This window comes from Scyliorhinus canicula, chromosome 1, assembly GCF_902713615.1.
Source record: "Scyliorhinus canicula chromosome 1, sScyCan1.1, whole genome shotgun sequence".
Lineage (NCBI taxonomy): Eukaryota > Metazoa > Chordata > Chondrichthyes > Carcharhiniformes > Scyliorhinidae > Scyliorhinus > Scyliorhinus canicula.
Window position 1 is genome coordinate 259639836 of NC_052146.1, and position 25638 is coordinate 259665473.

The following is a 25638-nucleotide window of genomic DNA, read 5'->3' on the forward strand; positions in this document are numbered from 1 at the left end:
GTTTGATTGAATTTTATCTTCCTTTGTAAGCGTCGATCATCACAGTTTTTTGGCAAGTACAAAACATATTTTTGCGTGAAATCTGAATTTAATTCCCGTGTAAATTAGTTGGAAGTTCATTATGATTCTAGTTAAAAAAGTAACATGATGATCACCCGGGATCCGCTAGCTATCCGACGTTTCACAACTATTGCCTTTGGTGCTCACCCACCTGGACGGTCAAGGTAGTGATAGCTTGCCTTTCTGATGGTTCAATGCACATCTTGTTATTTAATGCACAAAATGATTTAAAATATTGCATAAAACTATCTGAAGGCTATATGTATCAATAAGCTGTAAATGAAATATAAATGTGCTTGGGTCCCAACCCTGCTGGATAAGTTACAACATCATATAATTTTACGGGTATTCCAAAATTTGTAAAATTCCGGAATCTGAGACACTTTCGGCCCCAAGCATGTCCAATAAGGGATGCTCAACCTGTAATGATTAATTATCCTCCAAGGCAAACAGCTCACCAGAAATATTTTGTTTAAATGATAATTGCCAAGTGGTTATATTTTTAATCATTTTTTATGTATTCTGCACACTACAAAATATATCTATTGGACACATGTCACAAGAATGTGTGCATACTCACCCAAAGTCACACATTCATCTTCATTCATTTTCTTCACATTAACAGCTTCTTTTTCATATTCGAGATATTCCAGGAATGTTTGGATTAGAAGTTTGCAGTTTTTGTCCTCCTCGAAATGAACTGTACTTCTGGTGTTTCCTTGTCTATAATTATCTAGCAGTGTTTGAATTTTCACAACTTCCCTTTCCTCTAACCGTAGCAAAGTAACCAAGTCCTGCATAACAAACATCACAAAAAGAACAGAAGGAGGAGTAAACGGGATGTAAATTTAACCGCCATCTATAAAATCTTGATTTCTGCAGAGTATTTTCAGAGCATGACCCCTCATTCTCTGCAAAATATACATAAGAAAACCCTCATTGGGAAGACACATCAGAATAGAGTTTAAACCAAATTCTAGCTTCAAATTGATTTTCAACAAATTAATGTCTAACAACTTAAAACGCTATTACCATTAAATTATACTGAATGCACCATCATAAAACTACTCACGTTGCTAGTTTTGACTTCACTTGGCTCAAGGTCCTCAGAGTTAAGCTTGCTTACACATGTATAAAGGTGAAGTAGTTTCAGCTGGCTGAGACAAAATTGCAACAATCCTTCATCCACACTTTCAGGATCTGATAAAGACACAAGCAGCAGGAGACAATTACATCCATTGTACAATCAGTAACAACCCATAAAAAATGTTTTGCTGGTCAATTTTGCTTCAATAAATAAGTGTTCCAAGTATGACACTCTAGAAAAGCACGTACAGCTGAGCCCATGCTCAATCCTTGATGTGTGCTGAATTAGCAGATCTCAGCTGGGTTGTAGGACAAGTACAGTGCCATTGTTCGGACTGGAATAATTGGCTAGGATTCTGGTCCCTTATTACTATCCAAAGTGTTAATGTATCAATATCATGCTCTGCTGTGATGCTTCCCAGTATCAAATAATCTGCTAATGTTCAGCATCCTTGAACAGAGTCTGAATACAGTACCCAAATTCCTGTTTCCGTGTATTAGAACATAGAACAGTAAAGCACAGTACATGCCCTTTGGCCCATGATGTTGTGCTGGCCATTTATCCTAATCTAAGATCAATCTAACCTACACCCCTTCAATTTACTGCTGTCCATGAGCATGTCGAAGAGTCACTTAAATGTCCTTAATGACTTCTGACTCCACCACCTCTGCTGGCAGTGCATTCCACACACCCACCAGTTTCTGTGTAAAGAACCTACCTCTGACATCTCCCCTATTCCTTCCTCCAATCAGCTTAAAATTATGTACCCTCGTGACAGCCATTTCCACCCTGGGGAAAAGTCTCTGGCTATCCACTCTATCCATGCCTCTCATCACCTTGTATACCTCTATCAAGACGCTTCTCTTCCTTCTTCGCTCCAGTGAGAAAAGCCCTAGCACCCTCAACCTTTCTTCATACGACATGCTCTCCATCCTGGTAATTCTCCTCTGCACCCTCTCCAAAGTATCCACATCCTTACTATAATGAGGCAGCCAGAACTGAACACAATATTCCAAGTATTGTTGAGGGAGGACTGCATTGTCAGAATTACCGTTCTTCAGCTGAGATTCAAATCAATATTCTATTTACCTGTGCAGTTTATCTTGCAGTCACCAACAACTTTCATTTACAGAATGCATTTAACTAATAAAGCAATCAAGTGCTTAACATAGGAAGTGAAAATAGGAGAGTTTGCAGAGCTGACAAACACAGATGATCAAAAATGTTAGGATTGAGGAGGCTTTTATCAGTCAGGTAGATAAGCAAATAGCACTTAATGTCTAGAGTAAGGGCTGAGCTGGTCAGACTCTACCATTGAATGAGAAGTGATTGGATGTGAAAATGCACTGGAGGTCAAAACCATACGCACAAGGCTAAAACAGGTTTTCAAGTTAGCAACGAGGCATGAAAGCATGTGCAACAAAGGATTTCAATTCAAGGCAGTGAAGGATAAAAAGCCAGTGAAGAGCAGTGAATTTCATCTGATGGGAGAGCAGATCATAGTATGATACAAGATGCCGATAGTGGTGCTTTAGTCAGGTTGTAGTTCCATAGGGTACAGCTCACAAGGTAATTAACAGAGCTTTGGAGAAGAAAAAGTTTGAGGAAACAGAAGCATAAATGGAGGGTTTCAGGGCAGCACAGTGGCGCAGTGGTTAACACTACAGCATCATGGCACCGAGGTCCCAGGTTCGATCCTGGCTCTGGGTCACTGTCCATGTGGAGTTTGCACATTCTCCCTGTGCTTGCGTGGGTTTCGCCCCCACAAGCCAAAGATGTGCAGGGTAGGTGGATTGGCAAAGCTAAATTGACTTTTATTTAGAAAAAAATGAATTGGGCACTCTAAATTTAAATTAAAATAAATATTTCAGCTGAGTTTATGAAGGTTCAACACAACTTCCTTGATTTTGTACTCCAAGTCTTTAATTACAAAGTCCAGGATTCCCTAGACTTTTTAAATAGTCAATCAACATGTGCTCATGTTTTTGCACCTACACTCTCCACCCCGTTTATAACTGCACTATTTAGTTACTTAGTTTAACTTGCCCATTTCCTATACATCAAAATGCATTAATTCACATTTATATTAAAATTTCACCTGCTATGTGTCTGCCTATTTCACCAATCTATGTGCTCCTGAAAGTCTGCTACAAATCTTCTCATTACTTATAATTTTCTGAGCTATGGGTCATCTCCAAACTTCAAAATTATACCCAGTTTACCCAAATCTTGGTCACAAGAACACTGATCCACTCCCAATACTGATCCCTGAGAGGGACGGGAAGCATGGGGGTGGGTGGGTGGAAGGAACCATTATATTGAGCTTCTAATATGGAATTGTTCACCGCTATTTTCTGCTTTCTGTCCATCAGCCAATTTTATGTCCATACTGCCAGTCCTTTTAAAACCACGAGCTTCATTTCTGCTATCAAGTCTTTTATGTGGTACTTTACCTCATGCCATATACCAAAAGAAAACCGCACATTTATATAGAGTTTCTCACAACCACCAGATGCCAATAAAATACTCTGAAGTGTAGGAAGCATGCAGCAAATTTGTGCACAGCACATCAATGTGATAATGATGTTGAATGAGGGATAATACTGGAAAAAACACCACGGCTATTTCCTGCTCTTTTAAAAAAATAATGCCATAGAATCTTTTACATACCAGGGGGGTCTCGGTTTTAGATCTCATCCACAAGACAGCAAATCTGACAGTCCTCGAGTGTCAGCCTCGATTTTTGTGCTCTAGTCCAGGAGTGGCATTTGAGCCCCAGAGCAAAACAATTTAAAGGCAAGAATGCTACCCAATGAGCCACAACTCACACAATCTTAAACATAATATCTTCATCAACCCTCACTGCTATTTCATCAAATAAATCAATTAAGTTAACCACACATGATTTTTCTTTCATAATTCCAGGCATAAATCGAGGCATTTTCTAGATAACAATTAACTTTGTCCTGAATTATTGTCTGAAAAGGTTTCCTCACCACCGCCATTTGGCTGACTGTCCTGCAATTACCTCCCTCTTTTGGAGCAGGCGTGTAACATTTGAATGGCTCCAGTAGTCTTCCTTTGATTATTCTCTTAATATTTTAACCTGCTAATCAATTTTCATCTGCTCTAATTTTCGTCTGCTGTAATTGCCTCCCTTATTTTCTATTTCAGTTGTCCATTACACTTTCTTTATTAAGCCTGATTTTTATTAAAAGTTACTTGACATTGAGATTAGCAAAACTTTATCATTGGTGTAAATTTTTTGCTTGTACTGAATATTGTTTTGCTTTTATGTTCAACATATTGGTTTTTGTACAACTTGCGCCACAGTCCTTATAAAGTGTTATTCAGTGAGTTATTAAATTCAAAATGTGGAAGCATGTAACATATCTAGTAAACCATATAATCATCACATATTTACTTATTTCAATTTATACCTACCTTGATTCATTAAGTTGTCCAACAATGCCTGGATTAAATTTGTTAAGCAAGATAATGGGATATTTTTACTCGCCAGCATTTTTTCTAAGGCCTGTATTTGGAAAGGAAAAAAAATGTTGAAATTACAAAAACGTAGGACAAGAATGTAAGTAATTATTTCTATAAAATGTTTTTTTTTTACCTGTTTTTTCATGGCAGGATACTTAATATCAAGAAGATGGGTTTTTATTTCGATTTCTAAATTTTCTGAAAAGATACAGTAACAGGTTATAAGATAAGTGAAATGAAAGATAGAAGCAATACTTGGAATCACTACCGTGCCAATGAGGCCATTCGGCCCATCGAGTTTGCACCAATCCTCTGAAAGAGTTGTTGATTTGAACATTATGGGGTAGGAACACGTCTTGGGTGATGATGTAATACAGGCAGTATCAATTTGCCACCATGATACGCAGCGCCAGATATTTCAGTCAGCCAGTGGAATTAAATATCAGACGCTGCTTATAACAGTTGGCTTCCATCCGGGACAAACTTCTACTCCTGCTTCATTTAACAAAAGTATAAAATTCAGAATTAACATTAAAAATAATTGTTTGAATACAAAACATATTGTGAATATTAACAGCAACAACATGGTTTGAGTTCTGCACTGTCCAACTCCTCAATGCTATTTGTTTCTGCAAGTTTTTCTGTGCATTTCACTTGAAGAAATAGTGCCTCAAACGTTTACTTTCATGAACTATATCAACACATCAAATTTAAATATATTGCTATCTTCAGCTAATTTAAATTTATAAAGTTGTTAGCATGAACACATTGACAATTATGCCCATGTCCAATAATCCAACATGCAAATTTAGTTGTATTTTGATTCAGCTCAATCACTTTCAGACTTTCACAATATTGCATGATATTCTGTACAAAATTATTTTCATTTAAAAAGGTACTGAAATCGAATCCCCCTGCTAATACGAAAAGTCCGATGTGATATAGGTTATGTTTTACAAAGGCAGGCAGTTAAATATAATAGCTACCAGGATTAGTGACTTTGGCCTTCAACAAAGCAGTTAGCCGCTTCAGTAGATGCATATCCTTTGCTCTTTCACTCTTCTTATCACTGAAAAGCAATATAATGCACCAAATGATTTGATTTTTAAAAAAAGCTCAGTGCAAGGATTTCTCATCCATTAAAGTCAAACACCCAGAAAGTTTACAATTTACACATATTTACCTTCGTAGAATTCAAATTTTAAATACACATTGGGTAGAAATTTTGACGTTCTAAATATAAAATTGCACTTGAACAATTCCAAACATTTGTACAAATATTCCTTCCACATGCCAATAACTTGGGACTATTAACTTCAAAACTGCAGTGTCATTTTAGCACAAAGTTGAACGTTTTGCATTTTAAGGCACAAGTACAAACTTAAAAACTAATGGTCCAATTTTGTTCAATAGGCTGTAATGTCCTACCAATTATAAGATTCTAATTACAAACAAATGGCCATAAGATGATGAAACAAGTTTCCAGCTGTCCTTGGCCATACAAATATTATCTTACTATTGAGAGGAGGAACTTTTTAAAAGAAAATTTAAATTGGTTGCCTAATAGTCCTGAACCAGCTAACTTATAACCCAACCAGAAGCACATCCCACATCACTCCAACACTAGTTAGCCTTATGGTAAAGTGGCTGCTTTGCAGCAATGGGAAAAAGATGCGTTAAAGAGTTGACAGATAGCAGAGGCTAGGGCGTCTTTTTTCTCGGAAAAGGACGACTAAGAAGTGACTTGTTGGAGGACTTTAAAACCATGATGGAATTTGATGCAGTAGGAGTAGAGATATTTTCAGTTTAAGAGAGGAGTTCAGAACTACCAGCCATAAATACAAGATGACCATTGATAAAACCAATAAGGGATTCAGGAGAAGCTTCTTCACAGAATGTAAAAGTTGCTACCTGAAGTGGGTTAGGTGAATAAAGTTGGTGTATTTAAGGGGAAGCTAAATAAGTACACGAGGGTGAAAGGAACAGAAGAATACGTGGATAGAGTGAGATAAAGTGGAAGACGAATCTTGTGGAACATCAGCACTAATCCACTGTGCTGAATGGTCTACTCCAGTGTTGTAAGATTCTATGCAATTCTATGATGGTACTGTTCAGTTAAAAGGTCAGTGTCTAGCTCAGTGTCTGATTGGCGGAAGCTGCCCCCACCCTAATTGCTGAAAGGCAGTTATCTGTCAGACACCTGAGGCCTGTTTCGTGGCACAAGGATGTACATTGTATTCTTCTGTTTGAAGCTTAAGTAGTGTGACTCATCTTGTTGAGCTGAGTTCTGTATAACAGACAGACGCAAAGTACGCTCATGGCAAGGAGTGGGAGGAGGTGCTGTTTCCATATTTGTTTTGTTTCCTTAGTTTGGCTTTGTAACTGGTAATCTGCAGAGAGAGATCCAGAGTGCATTCCGGGAAGCAGGGAGAAAAAAAGGGAGCACCCTGGGAAGGTAGGTGATATAAAATCTTACCCCCCCAGGTTTCAGGGGCCATCATTTTTGGGAGAGGTAGAGGTAGAGAGGTAGAGAGGTAGAGAGAGAGAGGGAGAGAGAGAGAGAGCGCGCGCGCCGGGGAGCAGCTTGGGAACAGGTAAGTGATAGATATTCTGGTATTTTGAGTGATCCGACCCGGGGGGGGGGGGGGGGGGGGGCTGAAAACTGCCGTGACAGCAAAGCTGTGACCTGATTGGCTGGTAGGGAACCTGCACCAAATTTAAAAATTAAACATGCCTAAACTAATTAAACATAATTCATAAATTACTTAATCATAATTTAGAGGGTTACCTAAGCCAGAGACCAAAGAGTACTGCATTTAGCATTTATATTTATAGCAGAAATCTAGTGCTCGGAATCATATAGTTAACAGTAATTTTTTTTTTCTAAATGTATTTTTTAATTTAATTTACTCATTAATTAACACAATGTCAATTGGAGGGGTGCAGTGCTCTGACTGCGAGATGTGGCAGGTCCGTGAGCTTCCAGCCGTCCCAGATGGCTGTATCTGCAGAAGGTGCACCCAACTGGGGCTCCTCATAGATCGCATGATTCGGTTGGAGCAGCAATTGGATGCACTTAGGAGCATGCAGGTGGCGGAAAGCATCATAGATAGCAGTTATATAAATGTGGTCACACCCAAGGTGCAGGCAGAGAGACAGAGATGAGTGACCGCCAGAAGGGGCAGGCAGTCAGTGCAGGAATCCCGTGGTTGTCCCCCTCTCGAACACGTATACCGCTTTGGATACTGTCAGGGGGAATAGCCTATCAGGGGAAAACAGCAGCTGGCAGAGCAGTGGAACCATGGCTGGCTCTGGTGTTCAGCAGGGATAGTCAAAGCGCAGAAGAGCAATAGTCATAGGGGACTCTATAGTCAGGGGCACAGATAGGCACTTCTGTGGACGTGAAAGAGACTCCAGGATGGTATGTTGCCTCCCTGGTGCCAGGGTCTTGGTTGTCTCAGAACGGGTAGCGGGTATCCTGAAGGAGGAGGGCAAACAGACAGAGGTCGTGGTACACATTGGTACTAACGACCAAGGCAGGAAGGGGAATGAGGTCCTGCAGCAGGAGTTCGGGGAGCTAGGCAGAAAGTTAAAAGACAGGACCTCAAGGGTTGTAATCTCGGGATTACTCCATGCCACGTGCCAGTGAGGCTAGAAATAGGAAGATAGAGCAGCTAAACATGTGGCTAATCAGCTGGTGTAGGAGGGAGGGTTTCAGTTATCTGGACCACTGGGAACACTTCCTGGGCAGGTGTGACCTGTACAACAAGGACGGGTTGCATCTAAACTGGAGAGGCATAAATATCCTGGCCGTGAGGTTTGAGGTTAGTGTCACATGAGAGGGTTTAAACTAGTATGGCAGGGGGGTGGGTACCAGAGCACTAAGTCAGAAGGTGAAATAAATTGAGGGAGAACTAGGAAATAGGGCCACTATGGCTCTGAGGAAGAGCAGACAGGGAGATGTTGCTGAAAACAGCGGGACTGGTGGCCTGAAGTGCATATGTTTTAATGCAGGAAGTATAACTGGGAGGACAGATGAACTTAGAGCTTGGAGTAGTACTTGGAACTATGATGTTGTTGCCATTACAGAGACCTGGTTGAGGGAAGGACAGGATTGGCAGCTAAACATTCCAGGATTTAGATGTTTCAGGCAGGATAGAGGGGGATGTAAAAGGGGTGGAGGAGTTGCGCTACTGGTTAGGGAGAATATCACAGCGACCTGCGGGAGGACACCTCAGAGGGCAGTGAGGCTATATGGGTAGAGATCAGGAATAAGAAGGGTGCAGTCACAATGTTGGGGTTTACTATAGGCCTCCCAACAGCCAGCAGGAGTCAGAGGAGCAGATAGGTAGAGATTTTGGAAATGAGTAAATGAGACTTTAACTTCCCCAATATTGACTGGGACTCACTTTGTGCTAGGGGCTTGGATGGGGCAGAGTTTGTAAGGAGCATCCAGAAGGGCTTCTTAAAACAATATGTAGATAGTCTTATAAGGGAAGGGGCTGTCCTGGACATGGTATTGGGGAATGAGCCCGGCCAGGAGGTAGCAGTTTGAGTAGGGGAGCACTTCGGGAACAGTGACCACAATTCAGTAAAGTGCTGGTGGACAGTGGTCCTCGGGTGAATGTGCTAAATTGGGGGAAGGCTAATTATAACAATGTTAGGCGGTAACTGAAGAGCATAGATTGGGGGCGGATGTTGGAGGGTAAATCAACATCGGACATGTGGGAGGCTTTCAAATGTCAGTTGAAAGGAATTCAGGACCGGCATGTTCCTGAGGAAGAAGGATAAATATGGCAAATTTCAGGATCCTTGGATAATGAGAGATATTGCCGGCCTCGTCAAAAAGAAAAACGAGGCATTTGTCAGGGCTAGAAGGCTGGGAACAGACGAAGCCTGTGTGCAATATAAGGAAAGTAGGAAGGAAGTTAAGCAAGGAGTCAGGAGGGCTAAAAGGGGTCACGAAAAGTCATTGGCAAATAGGGTCAAGGAAAATCCCAAGGCTTTTTACACGTACATAAAAAGCAAGAGGGTAGCCAGGGAAAGGGTTGGCCCACTGAGGAAGGACAGGGGAGGGAATCTATGTGTGGAGCCAGAGGAAATGGGTGAGGTACTAAATGAATACTTTGCATCACTATTCATCAAAGAGAAGGAATTGGTGGATGTTGAGCCCGGAGAAGGGTGTGTAGCTAGCCTGGGTAATATTGAGATCCAAAAAGAAGAGGTGTTGGGTGTCTCAAAAAATATTAAGATGGATAAGTCCCCAGGGCCTGATGGGAGCTACCTCAGAATACTGAAGGAGGCAAGAGAGAAAATTGCTGAGGCCTTGACAGAAATCTTTGGCTCCTCACTGTCTTCAGGTGGTGTCCCGGAGGATTGGAGAATAGCCAATATTGTTCCTTTGTTTCAAAAGGGTAGCAAGGATAATCCAGGGAACTACAGGCTGGTGGGCCTTACGTCAGTGGTAGGGAAATTACTGGAGAGAATTCTTCGAGACAGGATCAACTCCCATTTGGGCAGCTCGGTAGCATAGTGGTTAGCACAATTGCTTCACAGCTCCAGGGTCCCAGGTTCGATTCCCGACTTGGGTCACTCTGTGCAGAGTCTGCACGTTCTCCCAGTGTGTGTGTGGGTTTCCTCCGGGTGCTCCGGTTTCCTCCCACAGTCCAAAGATGTGCAGGTTAGGTAGATTGGCCATGCTAAATTGCCCTTAGTGCCCAAAATTGCCCTTAGTGTTGGGTGGGGTTACTGGGTTATGGGGATAGGGTGGAGGTGTGTGCTTGGGTAGGGTGCTCTTTCCAAGAGCCAGTGCAGACTTGCTGAGCCGAATGGCCTCCTTCTGCACAGTAAATTCTATGAATTCTATGTATTAGCAACAGGCAGCAAGACTTTTTGAAGTGGAGGTCGTGTCTCACTAACTTGATACAGTTTTGAGGTCACAAAGGTGATTGATGTAGGTAGGGCAGTGGATGTTGTCTATATGGACTTCAGTAAGGCCTTTGACAAGGTCCCTCATGGCAGACTGGTACAAAAGCTGAAGTCACATGGGTCAGAGGTGAGCTGGCAAGATGCATACAGAACTGGCTTGGTCAGAGAACGCATAGAGTAGCAATGGAAGGGTGCTTTTCTGATTGGAGGGCTGTGACTAGTGGTGTTCCGCAGGGATCAGTGCTGGGACCTTTGCTATTCGTAGTACATACATACATATATATATATATAAATGATTTGGAGGAAAATGTAACTGGTCTGATTAGTACGTTTGCGGACGTCACAAAGGTTGGTGGAATTGCAGATAGCGATGAGGACGGTCAGAGGATACAGCAGGATTTAGATCGTTTGGAGACTTGGGCGGCGAGATGGTAGATAGAGTTTAATCCGGACAAATGTGAGGTAATGCATTTTGGAAGGTCGAATGCAGGTAGGGAATATATAATGAATGATAGAACCCTCAAGAGTATTGACAGTCAGAGAGATCCTGGTGTACAGGTCCAGAGGTCACTGAAAGGGGCATCACAGGTGGAGAAGGTAGTGAAGAAGGCATATGGCAAGCTTGCCTTCATTGGCCTGGGCACTGAGTATAAAAATTGGCAAGTCATGTTGCAACTGTATAGAACCTTAGTTAGGCCACACTTGGAGTATAGTGTTCAATTCTTGTCGCCACACTACCAGAAGGATGTGGAGGCTTTAGAGAGGGTGCAGAAGAGATTTACCAGGATGTTGCCTGGTATGGAGGGCATTAGCTTTGAGGAGAGGTTGAATAAACTCGGTTTGTTCTCACTGGAACGAAAGAGGTTGAGGGGCGACCTGATAGAGGTCGACAAGTTTATGAGGCGCATAGACAGAGTGGATAGTCAGACTTTTTCCCAGGATAGAGGGGTCAATTACTAGGGGGCATAGGTTTAAGGTGCGAGGGGCAAGGTTTAAAGGAGATGTACGAGATACGTTTTACACAGAGGACAGTGGGTGCCTGGAACTCGCTGCTGGAGGAGGTGGTGGAAGCAGGGACGATAGTGACGTTTAAGGGGCATCTTGACAAATATATGAATAGGATGAGAATAGAGAGATACGGACCCTGGAAGTGTGGAAGATTTTAGTTTAGATGGGTAGCATGGTCGGCGCAGGGTTGGAGGGCAAAGGGCCTGTTCCTGTGCTGTACTTTTCTTTGTCCTTTGGACTGACAAGGTAACTGCACGCATTAGTGATGCTGGAATTATTACTCTATTTTTGCTGGGAACAAAATTAAAATAAAGTACCTAAGAGCAAGGTGGAAAGGAACATTGATGGTTTTCACGTTGCCATCTACTGGATCAATTAGACAAATTTGATAGGTTTGTGGTTGCCAACCCTGGCTGGTCACATTGTTCAATCCCATTATCTTGTATCCAGGATACAGTAACCTAAGAGGGGCACATTTTAAGAGTTATAAAATATCCAGAATACATTCTGATTTCATCATATACAAAGTCAAAACGAGTCCAAACATTTAGATATAAATGAATTTGATGATATCAGGACAATGCACTAGGTGAATGATGGATTTTGATTTATAATCTGAGACTATGGGCGCGATTCAACTAAATGGAACAAAGTCCTATAGTGAGCGTGTTTGTCCATGTGTTTCCCAGCACTCACAGCACCGAGAAACACATGGATATACAACGCCACTTGCGTTAAATAAGGGGCCTCAGCGGCGAACAAGTGGCCAAGGCCACACATAGCCCTGTTTTCTACACAGAGGAGCTCCTCAGTGTAGCGAGTGAATGGCGTCCAGATCTCAGAAGCCCCTGACGTGACCCCCGACCCCCCCCAAATCCCAATGCACTATGGGCGGGTCCCTGGCAACACCCCCCCCCCCCCCCCCCCCCCCCTACACACCCACCCACGCAGGGCACCTCCATCCCGACTGGCAGCACACAAAAAATTTTAGCTTGGTACTTGGCAGTACCAACCTGGGACCCTGGTCGTGCCCCTGCCAGCTGGGCACCTTGGCAGTTCCAGCGTGGCACCCAGGTGGCAATGCCAGGGTACCACCCTGCCCAAAAGGCACAAACCTGGGAGCCTCCGATCCACTGGGAGACCCCTCACGAGTGCCGTTCCTTCTGGTCCCCGTTTGTGGAGACCAGCTCTGAACGAAGCTCACCCAAGGTCTCAGAGGCGAAGGGGATAGATCCCAATGCCTCGGATAACTCGTGAATGTGCACATTAAAGTGAGACTAGCTGTCTCGCTATATGCAGATTTGCTTAAAAAAGTGATCTCGCCCACACGGAATTTACATCACGCCTTGCGGGATCGTGTTCGATCTCACGAGGCGTTGCGAGCCGGGTAGATCCCGGGAGCGGGGTCTTCGGCTTTTAAATTGGCCAAGCTCTGCCATGACGAGCTGCTTTTCCAATATTCGTGCCCAATATTCATGATCTCTTCCCAATTCCATCTGTCCCAAGCCAGAAATCAACACTGACTGAGAGGCTACCAGCCTAGTTACAGATGTCTCAAAAGTCACACTGAACATGCCACCCACACATAGAGAGCATCAGCCAGGTACGAACACTTCTCCTATCTTGTCCTTGTACAGAGGTGCCTAGCTCCTACTTGTTACTTCCCTTTATCTGTAATGCAGAGGTTCCTGAATTTCCCCCAGTCCACCAGCTAGAGTTTTTTCTTTGCAATTAAAAAAATTTGCAGTGAAGATCTGCAGTAAAATTTGCAGTAGTCTATTTAATCTGCCCACTGAAATCACCCATTTCATTCTCCCAGGAGGTATTTTTATGCCATTTATGAATAACCACAAGTTTCTTCAAACGTCAGAAACTTTCATGTTAGTGGTTTGTTCAAATCACCAAAAACACATTTGTTCCAAATTCTGATTTGACCTTTGCTAAAGAAATTTGAGATGCAACCTGATCTGGAACTTTGCACACAGAAGATTGGCCCATAACTTCGCCAGAGAGGCAATCACCGGCAGATTGCCACTCTCGCCAGACTTGCCTGCAATGGGACTTCCTCACTCAGGCTGGGTGAGACAGGAGCAGCGAAGCGCACCCCAGCTGCATAATTGTGGAATAACTGGGACCAAGAGAGATAAGTCACTTCCCAGAGGAAGTTAGGGTACGCCCCTAAATGTGCCGCTGGGGAACCCAGAAGGTATGTTCCAATATCCTATATTTCAGAACCCGTTCACCATGTTACATATATATTATATATATTGATTCCTCTAATCTTAAAAGTGTGTATGTTGAGAAGAAACTCTTGCAATAAAACATTTGTCCCGATGGACATTATTGTTTTTTTTTTAAAGTATACATCTTAAAATATTATAAACTATATATCCGTAAAGATATAGTGTCATCCAAGAAAGCAAACATGAAGTTTAATTGGATGGAAAAATTTTTACAAATGAGGCGAACAGTTTGTACTGGTCTCAGCAGCTGCATCGTCAGCAATAGAGAGACTTTTTAAATTGAATAATTTAGTGTACTTTCTTCAAAACAAACCCTTTGGTTTGTTCCCATCAGTTCAATAATATTATTGCATAACACAAGATGCACAACATGAAAGTGTACCTGATCCTGCAGTGGAACACAAGGTTTTAAAATCTTCAGAATGTGCTGATTGCTCACACAGAACAAAAAAAACTTATTTTCCACCCCTTAAATATTCTCTCAAATATGACTGAAATATTAAGTTACAGAAAAGGTCTAAAATGACAATCACTCTCCATTCCCCACTCATCCCTTATTATAGCAAAGCACTTGGCAAACTCATACAGTAAACAAGTTCCTTTCAGGTAATATTTCACTATACAGACCTGCAGTGTTTTCCTACATTAAAAGCCCCAACTCTTGGGCCTTGCTGGGTGCTCCATACTTCGAGGATTCCTCTCCTTGGGGCATAGATCACCAGGAACTGAGCCACTCTCCTTAGGCCTGTGGGACTGCCGAAAGGAGAGAAATTGCTTTTCTCTGCTTCTCTTTCATGAAGATCTTCTAACACCTGGATCCAGCCTACCTGCGCATCACGGTACCCTAACAAACAAAACAAAAAACAGAGCAGTCAGGAGGACCATCTATCCCAGCAGTAAACTGAAGTGGAATGTGCTTCAGGTGAAACTTCTGTTTAAACCTTTGCCACATTTTAATTTCCTGTCAAGTGGCAAGGGTTGCTTCCAGCTACACATTAGTTCCAAGGGTGCAATACTGAGGCGCTCAATGCATTTCTCCTCTCTCTTTCTATTAGAATTCCTTTCACACAGGAGTGGTGCAAGAGGACTGGAGAATTACAAATGGTACACCCTTATTGGTTATAAAGGTGGGCCCAACAACGATAGCCCAGTCAGTCTAACCTTGGCTCAAGAAAGCTTTTGGAAATGATAATTTGGGACAAAATTAATAGTCACTTGGGCAAATATGGGTTAATTAAGGAAAGCCAGGATGGTTTTCTTCAGGGAAAGTAGTGTTTAACTAACTGGTTAGAGTTTTTTTGAGGAAGCGACAGAGAGTTGATGGGGGTAATCCTGTTCGTGTGGTGTACATGGACTTCCAAAAGACATTTGAAAAAATAACACAGATGTACTTGTGAGTAAAGTTAGAGCTCATGGAATAAAAGGGGCACTGGAAACATGAATATGGGAAGCAAACAGTAATGTTAAATGGTTGCTTTTCAGACTGGAGGTAGATTTATAGTGGAGTTTCCCAAGCATCAATGTTAGGACCTTTGTTCTTCCTGATATATATTAATGACCTAGGAGGCAATTTCAAAATCTGTAGATGGTACAAGGCTTGGAAATATTAGGAACTGCAGCAGTAGGTTGGTGGAATGGGAAGACAAGTGGCAAATGAAATTTAATGCAGGGAAGTGTGCAGTGATTCATCTTGGTGTGCAGTGATTCATTTGGGTAAGAACGCAGAGAGACAATATAAAATAAACAATGTAAAATAAACCCATAATTCTAAAACAGGTGCGCAACCAGAGGCAACAGGACAATTCAGAGCATGATCAATAAAGCACACAGCATTCTGGGCTTTTTCCAAACGGTGCTGTAGGTAACGGGTGGCACGTTAGCACAGTGGTTAGCTTCACAGCGCCTGGGACCCGGGTTCGATTGCCGGCTTAGGGCACTGTCTGTGAGGAGTCTGCACGTTCCCCCAGTGTCTGCGTGGGTTTCCTCCGGGTGCTCCGGTTTCTTCCCACAAGTCCCGAAGGATGTGCTTGTTAGGTGAATTGGACATTGAATTCTCCCTAAGTTTACCCGAACAGGTGCCGGAATGTCCACAGAAACGTCAATGCAGTGTTAATGTAAGCCTACTTGTGGCAATAAAGATAATTATTGAATTATTAAGTCTATGTTTGATAGTTTTAGTTCAGTTATGTGTAATTATCAATGAATCAAAATGTATTAATCAAATAACTTTATGTAAGGCCCTACTATAATACTATATGAGCTTCTGTCTCTAGACATGTGCTTTGTTCGAATAGGGGGGGAAATAGAGGGATACGGGCCGAGTAAGGGCAGAATTTCTGTTTTTAGTTAGGGCATCATGATCGACATAAGCTTGGAGGGCCGGAGGGCCTGTTCCTGTGCTGTACTTTTGTTTGTTCTTTGTATATTGCTATACGGTAATGTAGGGTTACGTTTTATGGTTTTACTGCAAGACAAATGTTGAAGGAAACTCACTGTCATAATTTATGGCTTAATTAGACACATTAAGTTTCTTGTAGTTTAATTGTGAAAGCAAATGCTGCACAAATGCTGTAGTGTTTGGACTTTAAGAAGTGGTTTGACACTTGTGCGGTATTTCTCTCAAAAGCCTGATTTGTGAAGTAAAATACATTTAGGCCTCAAACTATAGGCCTATGTCTTAAATTATCTTGGCTTTTTCAACCAAGTGCCTTAAAGAGAAACAGTCACTTTCCTTCAAAGTAGGCAACAGATTTTTTCCATTACTGTATCATTTATTATTAGTTTCTGTAATCAGTGTTCTAGTTATGCAGCTTTTGTAACTAATATTTTGTATGAATAGAATATGGTATTTTGCAATGTGTATCTGCTACCTCAACTTTAACACACCAATCATTTTTATGTACTGATTTAATATGTACTGTAGTCATTTTGTAGTAGTTTATGATTGTGTACCTCTTGGACTTCCTGTGTACCTCTTGGACTTCAGGGATTTTTCAAGTAACTTGCTTCAGGACACTCACGATGTTGTTAGGTCATTAGGAAGTGTCATCACACATCCTCTTATCACAAATAAGCAGACACTCAAATTACCTTGTGATTCCTTATTATCTTAAGGGAAAGTGATAAACTTAATAAAATAACAAAGAAAAGCTATAAAGAGAAGGATGAAAGAGAATGGGCTGGTTTAGCTCACTGGGCTAAATCGCTGGCTTTAGCAGACCAAGCAGCACGGTTCGATTCCCATACCAGCCTCCCCGGACAGGCGCCGGAATGTGGCGATTAGGGGAGGTAACTTCATTGAAGCCTACTCATGACAATAAGTGATTTTCATTTTTTTTCATGATCCCCCAAGTGATTGATCTCTTCGTGGGCCAGTCAGGAGTTAAAGGCAAGTGACATCAATAAAGTGGTCATCATCTTTAAGATACCAATCAAAACATGGATCACACACCGCTTAATTAAACATGCACTGATCATGTACTGGTTCAGTCAATCAGAACTAAAACATACTACTCATCATGCATAGTAGTAGTTAGCAACAGTTGCAATAAGCAACCAATTTCAGTAGCTAGGCACACAACATGAAGAAAGAAGAGAAGACTTAAGGTAGACTTGGGTCAACAGAAAAAAGAGACAGCACCACAGTTAACTATAAATTGTGAGCTGGTATTCCAGAGTGAACGGATTGATCCACTGCCTTTGCCAAGTTTGTAATTTTGTACTTATTATAATTAACTTAATAAATTCTGTGAAACTCAGAACAATATACATGCATCCAGAGTGGTCTGTGGCTGATTGGAACTGTAGGTTCCTTTTAGATAACTCTTCTACTTATTCTAGTTGTAATCGACTTAAGTATTACAATTGAGATTAGAGTGAACCCAGATCTTGCAGGGTAAAGAGGGCAAAAACAAAGAAGTTATGGTGAACCGGTATAAAACACTGGTTCAGTTTCAGCGGAGTATCACACCTGCAAGGGCCCTTCCTGTTGATTTCCTTATTTCTTATATTTTGTCAGCATTTTTGATCCATGGATCTTTAATGGAGACATATACCTTTAAGTTGAGCAGGGGAAGTGATGAACTCAAAAGTTGCAAAATAGTACACTGGACTATGAAATTTTAGATTTTGAACAGAACTCAGACTTTCCAGCACCCGAGAGATTGGAGGGATTTGGTTCAATTGGTTGTCTGGTGGCTAATGGATTGGCTCAGGACTGTATTCTGTCCGACAACCAACAGTGATTGTGTCGTGCCAGGTGGGGTTTGCAAGGTAGGGTTTTTCAGAGAACTCAAAGGGAGCTCCTAGATGCTGAGAGGAGAGGTTGTGTGATGCTCACTCTGTGTATGGTGGAGGCAGGTTCAAAAGAGGCATACAAAAGGATATTGGATCATTGTCCGAAAAGGAAAATGTTGCAGGGGTACAGAGAAAAGGGAGGGTAATTTGTTCCTTCAGAAGGCCAGCAAAGTCAGGACAGGCGGGAATAGCCTGCTTACATGCAGTAACCACTATGATTCTAATAATCAAATATAACCATTACTTTTAATTAATTAATTATCTTTATTGTTAAGTTGGCACCACTGATGGTGGGGATGTTTGAAGAGGCGATAGGGAAAGGGGTGCTGCCACAAACCTTGGGGCCGGCATCGATTTCACTGTTGCTAAAAAAAGATAAGGACCCGACGGAGTGTGGGTCGTATAGGGCCATATCACTTCTGAATGTGGACGCAAAAGTATTGGCCAAGGTACTGACGGGTAGGCTGGAGGAGTGCCTCCCGAAGGTGATAGGTGAGGATCAGACTGGGTTCGTGAAAGGGAGGCAGCTGTTTTCGAACATTAGGAGGGTTTTGAACGTCGTTATGGCACCGGTGGAAAGGAAGGAAACAGAGGTAGTTGTGGCATTGGACGCCGAGAAGGCGTTTGACCGGGTAGAATGGGGGTACTTGATGGCAGTTCTGGAGCGGTTTGGGATTGGACTAAGATTTGTGAACTTGGTAAAGCTATTATATAAAGGAGTCGAAGGCGAGTGCTCGCACAAACAATATCAGCCAGAGATACTTTTCTCTCCACCGTGGGACGAAGCAGGGATGTCCTATGTCCCCCCCGTGCTGTTTGCACTTGCGATTGAGCCGTTGGCCATCGCATTTAGAAGTTCGTGAGCATGGAAAGGAATAGTGCGGGGGGTGGGAAAATATGGCATAGGGTGTCCTTATATGCCGACGACTTGCTGCTGTATGTGTCGGAACCGAGTGGGTCGATAGGGGGAATATTGGAGCTACTGCGAGTATTTGGGTCGTTCTCTGGGTACAAACAGAACCTGGACAAGAGTGAGTATTTTGTGGTGTCTCGGCCAGGGGTGGGGGGGCTGCCATTCCATAGGGCAGGGACTCACTTTAGGTATCTGGGGATGCAGGTTGCCCGGGAGCGGGGGAGGCTTCGCAGGTACAACATCACTAGTTTGGTGGGGAGAGTGAAAGCCGATTTGGCAAGGTGGGATGGTCTCCCTCTGTCACTGGCGGGTCGGGTACAGGCTGTTAAAATGAATCAGTAGCCGCGATTTCTGTTTATTTTTCAATGCCTACCGATTTTCCTGCCAACGGCTTTTTTCAGGGAGATTGAGGGAAGTATTACCTCGTTCATATGGGGAGGAAAGGTGGCCAGAGTGAGAAAGGTGCTGCTACAGACGGGAAGGCAGGCAGGGGGTTCGAGTCTCCTGAACCTGATGTACTTCTACTGGGCGGCGAATGTGGAGAAAGTGCGGAGCTGGGTCAGAGGGGTTGATTCCCAGTGGGTCAAAATGGAGGAAAGTTTGTGCAGGGGGTCGGGCTGAAAGCACTAGCAACAGCACCGCTCCCAATAGCTCCGGGGAAATACTCAAGGAATCCGATAATAATAGCTTCATTGAAAATTTGTACGGAGCTATTTTGAAAGAGGATAAGGCACCACTGGAAAGGATCAAAGCAAAGTGGGAGGAAGACTTGGGAGAGGTTATAGAGGAGGGGTTCTGGTGTGAGGTGCTCCAGAGAGTAAATGCCTCCATCTCATGTGCAAGGTTGCGGCTGATACAGTTAAAGGTGGTATACAGAGCACACCTCACGAGAGCAAGGATGAGCCGATTCTTTGAAGGACGAGAAGATGTGTGGCCCCCGCAAATTACGGCCCAGGAGGTTTTTAGGGTAATTTCCAAGGTGGTGCACGTGAAACTGGACCCGGGTCCCTGGGAGGCCATATTCGGGGTGTCGGACCAGCCAGGGTTGGAAACGGGTGCGGAGGCAAATATCGTAGCCTTTGCCTCGTTGATCGCCAGAAGGCAGATCCTGTTGGGATGGAGAGCAGCCTATTTACCCTGTGCCCTGGCGTGGCGGAGGGACCTGTTGGAATACTTGACCCTTGAAAAGGTTAAGTTTAAACTGATGGGAAGCTCGGGGGGTTCTACAAGTCATGGGCATTATTTATTATGCACTTTCAAGAACTGGATAACATCGAATATTAGTGGGGGGGGGGGGGGGGGCTGTCTATATTAAGGATATCTATGGGTGATCCCTGGTTTTGTTTTGTCATTTGCTTATGTAAACATGCGGGCTGATGTTTGGGGGTTGGTGGGAGGATGGGATCGTTGTTATTGTTAGGGGGATTGACATATCTGTTGTTGATTATTGCTTATTGTTGGTGGGTGTAAATTCGGGAGAAAATATGAAAAAGGAGAATAAAAATATATATTTTTTAAAATAATCTTTGTCACAAGTAGGCTTACATTAACACTGCAATGAAGTTACTGTGAAAAGCCCCTAGTTGCCACATTTCAGCGCCTGTTCTGGTACACAGAGGGAGGATTCAGAATGTCCAAATTACCTAACAGCGCGTCTTTCGGGACTTGTGGCAGTCAACCGGAGCACCCGGGGGAAACCCATGCAGACACAGGGAGAACATGCAGACTCCGCACAGACAGTGACCCAAGCCGGGAATCGAATCTGGGATCCTGGCGCTGTGAAGCCATACTGCTAACCAATATGCTACCGTGCACTACTGAGTTACCAAGTGAGATCCAGTTCACATTCAGTTACTTACTGTTATGTCATCAAAACTTTACATATTCAAACACAAAATGTACTGTATTGATGGAATATTAGGGGAAGGGAGTGGAATAGTAGTATTGTCGCTGGACTAGTAATCCAGAGATCCAGGATAATGATCTGAGGACCATAAGACCATAAGACATAGGAGCAAAATTAGGCCACTCGGCCATTCGAGTCTGCTCTGCCATTCAATCATGCCTGATATTTTTTCATCCCCATTCTCCTGCCCATTCGGACCCAGGTTCGAATCCCACCACGGCAGGTATGGAATTTAAACCGAATAAAAATATCTGGAATTTAAAAGTCTAATAATGACCATGAAACCCATCTGGTTCACTAATGTCATTTAGGGAAGGAAATCTGCCATTCTTACCTGGTCTGGCCTACATGTGATTCCAGTCACACAACAATCTGGCTGGCTCTTAATTGCCCCCTCAAGGGCTATTAAGGATGGGCATAAATGCTGGCACAGCCTGCGACGCCCATGTCCCATGAACAAATTTTTAAAAAGTGGAAATTCTGCAGTATATCGATAAAGAATCCAAATTTTCTAGTACAATGATTGGTCCTCGGTTACATAATATTCTTTCAACACAGAAGTAGCAAGTTAAAAACAAATTGTTTGCAATGAAGAAAACAATTATAAGTATATTAAATTGAACAAATAAAAAATCTCCTAAGTAAATACTGAAAATTACATGAGAATGTTATGTTTCAAACAACTACTGTAAAACTAAATGTAGACAAGATATCACCCTCACCTTTCCACATGCGTATTGCTACACCTCTTGTGACATCTAATAAAGTGACACGGCCAAAATCATCTGTTACAGCTGCCAGAGTGTTACACGGTGATAGGCAAATACTTTCTCCACGCCGACGAGAATCTGGAATACCAAACCTACAAAATAATAAGCAGAATAATGCATATGCATAGCTTAAAATGAGCTGTAATAATAATGCAGCGTCATTTCCATTAGTGTAACCTGGTGAACAAATGCACGGTCATTGGAAAAGTTGACCAAACTCGATAGAGTTCTGGTCAGACAGTACCTGTAATGCTGAATCCAGTTCTAGTGAGCAAGACACATTAAAAAGGAAGTGCAGTACTCCACTGGTAATTGTCTGGTGTTAATGGTCTGAGTTACAAGGAAAGAGGAGAGAACCCAGAGAAGTTCAGCCTGGAAGGGAGTTGCCTAAGAGCCTATCGCAAAATTTACAGTGCAGAAGGAGGCCATTCGGCCCACTGAGTCTGCACCAGCCCTTGGAAATGGCACCCTAATTAAGACCATGCCTCCACCCTAGCCCTGAAATCCAGTAACCCCGCCAAACCTTTTGGACACGAAGGGGCAATTTATCATGGCCAATCCACCTAACCTGAACATCTTTGGACTGTGGGACGAAACCGGAGCACCCGTAGCAAACCTACACAGACACGGGGAGAAAGTGCAAACTCCACACAGGCACCCAAGGCTGTAATTGAACCCAGGACCCTCGAGCTGTGAGGCAGCAGTGCTAACCACTGTGCCACCATGCTGCCCCGAAATAGCTGATGGAAAGGAAAAGATAAACCCAGATTACAGTCAACTTAATTTGGGGTCTATGAATTAATATTAAACATTGGTTAGGCCACATTCAGAATACTTAGTGAAGTTCTGGTCATCGCATTATCGAGATAAGACAAGAAATAGGAGTAGTATGCATTTGGCCCATCAAGCTTGCTCCACCATTCAATAAGATAAAGGATGATCAGATTAAGGTCTTAATTCCACTCTCCTGCCTGTACCTTCGACTCCATTGTCAATCAAACGTCATCTAATTTAGCCTTGGAAATATTTAATGATACAGCCTCCATTATTCTCCGTGGTAGAGAATTCTGAACGAATTTCCCCCTCGGCTCCGTCTTAAATGTGAGACTCTAGAGTTTAAATGTGCCCCCTAGTTCGCTCCCATATGAGAAGAACCATCCCACCAGCATCTACCCAGTCAAGCCACCTCAGAATTTTACGTTTCAATAAGGTCACATTCTTCGAAACTCCAATGAGCATCAGTCAACCAACACTTCTGCGTAAGACAACCCCTCCAATGTGGGCAAGGTGGGGCGGTGGTGGGAAGGTGAAGGGGTAGAGTGGGGCAGGATGGAGGAGGAATCTTGTAAGGGGTCTAGTTTGAGGGCTATGGTGACGGCAGCATTGCCAATGGCTCAGAGTAGGTATTCAGGGAGCCCAGTGGTGCAGTCCACGGTGAAGATATGGAATCAGCTGAGGAGGCATTTTAGGATGGAAGGGATGTTGGTGCTAATGCCGCTATGTGAGAATCAAGGGTTTGAGCCCGGCAGAGGGAAGTGGGGCTGGTCAAGGGGAGGGATTTTTGGAGGAAGGATTTGCCAGTCTGGAGGAGCTAATGGAAAGGGTAGAGCTGCCATGGGGTGCGAGTTCAGGTATCTGCAGATTCGGGACTTTGCGTAAAAGGTTTGGAAGGGGTTCTCTAGGTTGCCGGGATACGCCCTGCTAAAGCGGCTTCTGCTTCCGGGTGTGGAAGGGAGGGAAGAATTGGGGATATATACAAGTGGCTGAGGGAGCAGGGAGGTGAGCGGGTGGAGAAGATCAAGAAGAAATGGGAAGCGGAGTTGGGAGGGGAGATCAATTGGGGACTATGGAGTGAGGCACAGCAAAGGGTAAACGGGACCTCTTGTTCGAGAATGAGCCTGATACAGTTTAAGGTGGTGCACAAGATGCGTATGACTCGGGCGATAATGAGTGGGTTCTTTCAGGGGGTAGCAGATGAATATGAGAGGTGTGGGTGGGGGCCAGAGAATCACACGCACATGTTTTGGGGTTGTGAAAAATTGGGAAGTTTCTGGGCCGGAGTGTTCGTAGTCTCAGCCAGGGTAGTGGAGGAGGAGGTGAACCCGGGCCCTTTGGTGGCAATATTTGGGGTTTCAGAGAAGCCGGAGCTCATGGAGAGGAGAAAGGTCGATGTCGCGGCCTTCGCCTCTCTAATTACACGGTGGTGAATTTTGCTGGAGTGGCATTCGGCATCACCACCAGGAATAACGGCATGGTTGGGTGACCTGGACAACTTCCTGCGGTTGGAGCAGGTAAAGTACGAGTTAAGGGGCTCAGCAGGGGGGGTTTGAGAAGAGGTGGCGGATGTTTGTGATCGTGTTTGAGGAGTTGTTCGTCGCACACGCGTTGGGGGGGGGGGGGGGATATCTGTACACATTGTATAATTGATTGGTGGGAAGTATGCTTCCAGAGGTCTTTATTGGCTGTAACCTGCTTTGATACATGTTTGTAATAAAATACATTTAAGAAAAAAGACAACTCCTCCATCCCAGGGGTCAAACAGTGAACCTTCTCTGAACTTTCCAATGTAAGTGTATCCCTCATGAGTACCTTCCATATCAATGGTGTGTGTGTTTAATAATTCATATAGAGACCAAAACTGTACAGTAAATAAAGTGCAGTCTCAGCATGCCCTCTACAGTTGTAGCAAGATTTCCCTATTTTTATACTCTATCCTCTTGCAAAAAAGCAAACATTCCATTTGCCTTCCTAATTACTTACTGTGCCTGCATACTAACCTTTTGTGATTCACACACAAGGACAACCAGATCTCTCTGTACCACAGCATTCTGCAATCTCTCACTCCATTTAAATAATAGTCTGCTTTTCCTTCTTTCTTCCAAAGTAGGCAACCTCACCTTTTCATATATTATCCACCTGCCAATATTTTGTCCACCCACTTAACCTATCTCTCTCTTTGCAGACTCATTGCATCCTCCTTTTGGGTTACTTGACTGATAGGACAGTAATTGCTAGGATAGGCTGATTGCCTATTTGGATTTGTTCAGGAATGATCATAGAGGAGCCTGGGACATTGGTGTGACCATGTCAGGCTGATGCTTGATAATCCACAGGACAATTCTCACAATGTTGGCAGAAGTCCCCATATGTTAATGAAGAGCACTTTGCTGGGTCAATCAGGTTGGGTATCCCTTTGTCATATGCAAACTGATATGGGTTGAAACCAACTGTTCCACCCAGTATTATACTTCTTCTTTGCAGGTTTATACAACTGAGTGGCCTATACTCCTGGCTGGGCAGAAGACATCAAATATAATTCGAGGGAAAAGGGGTTCGGAGACATTTCTTTTATACAGATGCTCGCTGGTGGATCCATTTTGTTCGTCACGTGGATGGTTGAGGCAGACTATTGCATCTCACAAGGAAAAACTAAATTCATATTTGAAGCAGAAAAAATACAACCCAAGAGGAGTTAACAATGCTGGTGATCAGTACTGTACAGCACTAAAATGAACTGTGCGCTGTAAATTTCTATGATTCTATAGAGATTAAGTATTTGCATTCACATAGCGATGAGAATATCGACACCGAATGGTTGAGGTGACGAGCACAGATGTATTTAAGGGGAAGCTCAAGATGTACATAAAAGAAAAGAAATAGGTATGATGTGGTGCGATGAATTAAATAAGAGTGGAAGAGGTTTATGTGAAGCATGAACACTGGCATGGGTCTTTATCATCTGTAGTATATAATATCAGTGCCTTTCATGTCACCAAGCACTTCACAGCCAATTGAGTATTTTTGAAGTGTAGTACAGGCATACTGAGTACTTTTTAAGATCGAAAAGCCATAACCATGACCTCAACCTCACCAATCTATATGTTGCAGGTGTATCTGTCCATGACCAGTAAGAGTGACCACTGCACAGTCCTTGC

The 25638-nt window shown here is 43.1% G+C and overlaps 1 protein-coding gene across 1 annotated transcript in view; it reads right to left on the reverse strand.

Annotated features, from left to right (window-relative positions):
* Positions 1–25638, reverse strand: part of rab3gap2 (RAB3 GTPase activating protein subunit 2 (non-catalytic)) — a 121271-nt gene that overhangs the window by 38016 nt on the left and 57617 nt on the right. The window contains exons 13-20 of the mRNA XM_038812024.1: positions 21656–21795; positions 14446–14662; positions 11893–12036; positions 5626–5708; positions 4773–4837; positions 4592–4682; positions 1133–1260; positions 641–854 (exon numbers count right to left, since the gene is read on the reverse strand). Of these exons, the coding sequence (XP_038667952.1) occupies positions 641–854; positions 1133–1260; positions 4592–4682; positions 4773–4837; positions 5626–5708; positions 11893–12036; positions 14446–14662; positions 21656–21795 (1082 nt within the window). The remainder of the gene's footprint in view (positions 1–640; positions 855–1132; positions 1261–4591; positions 4683–4772; positions 4838–5625; positions 5709–11892; positions 12037–14445; positions 14663–21655; positions 21796–25638) is intronic.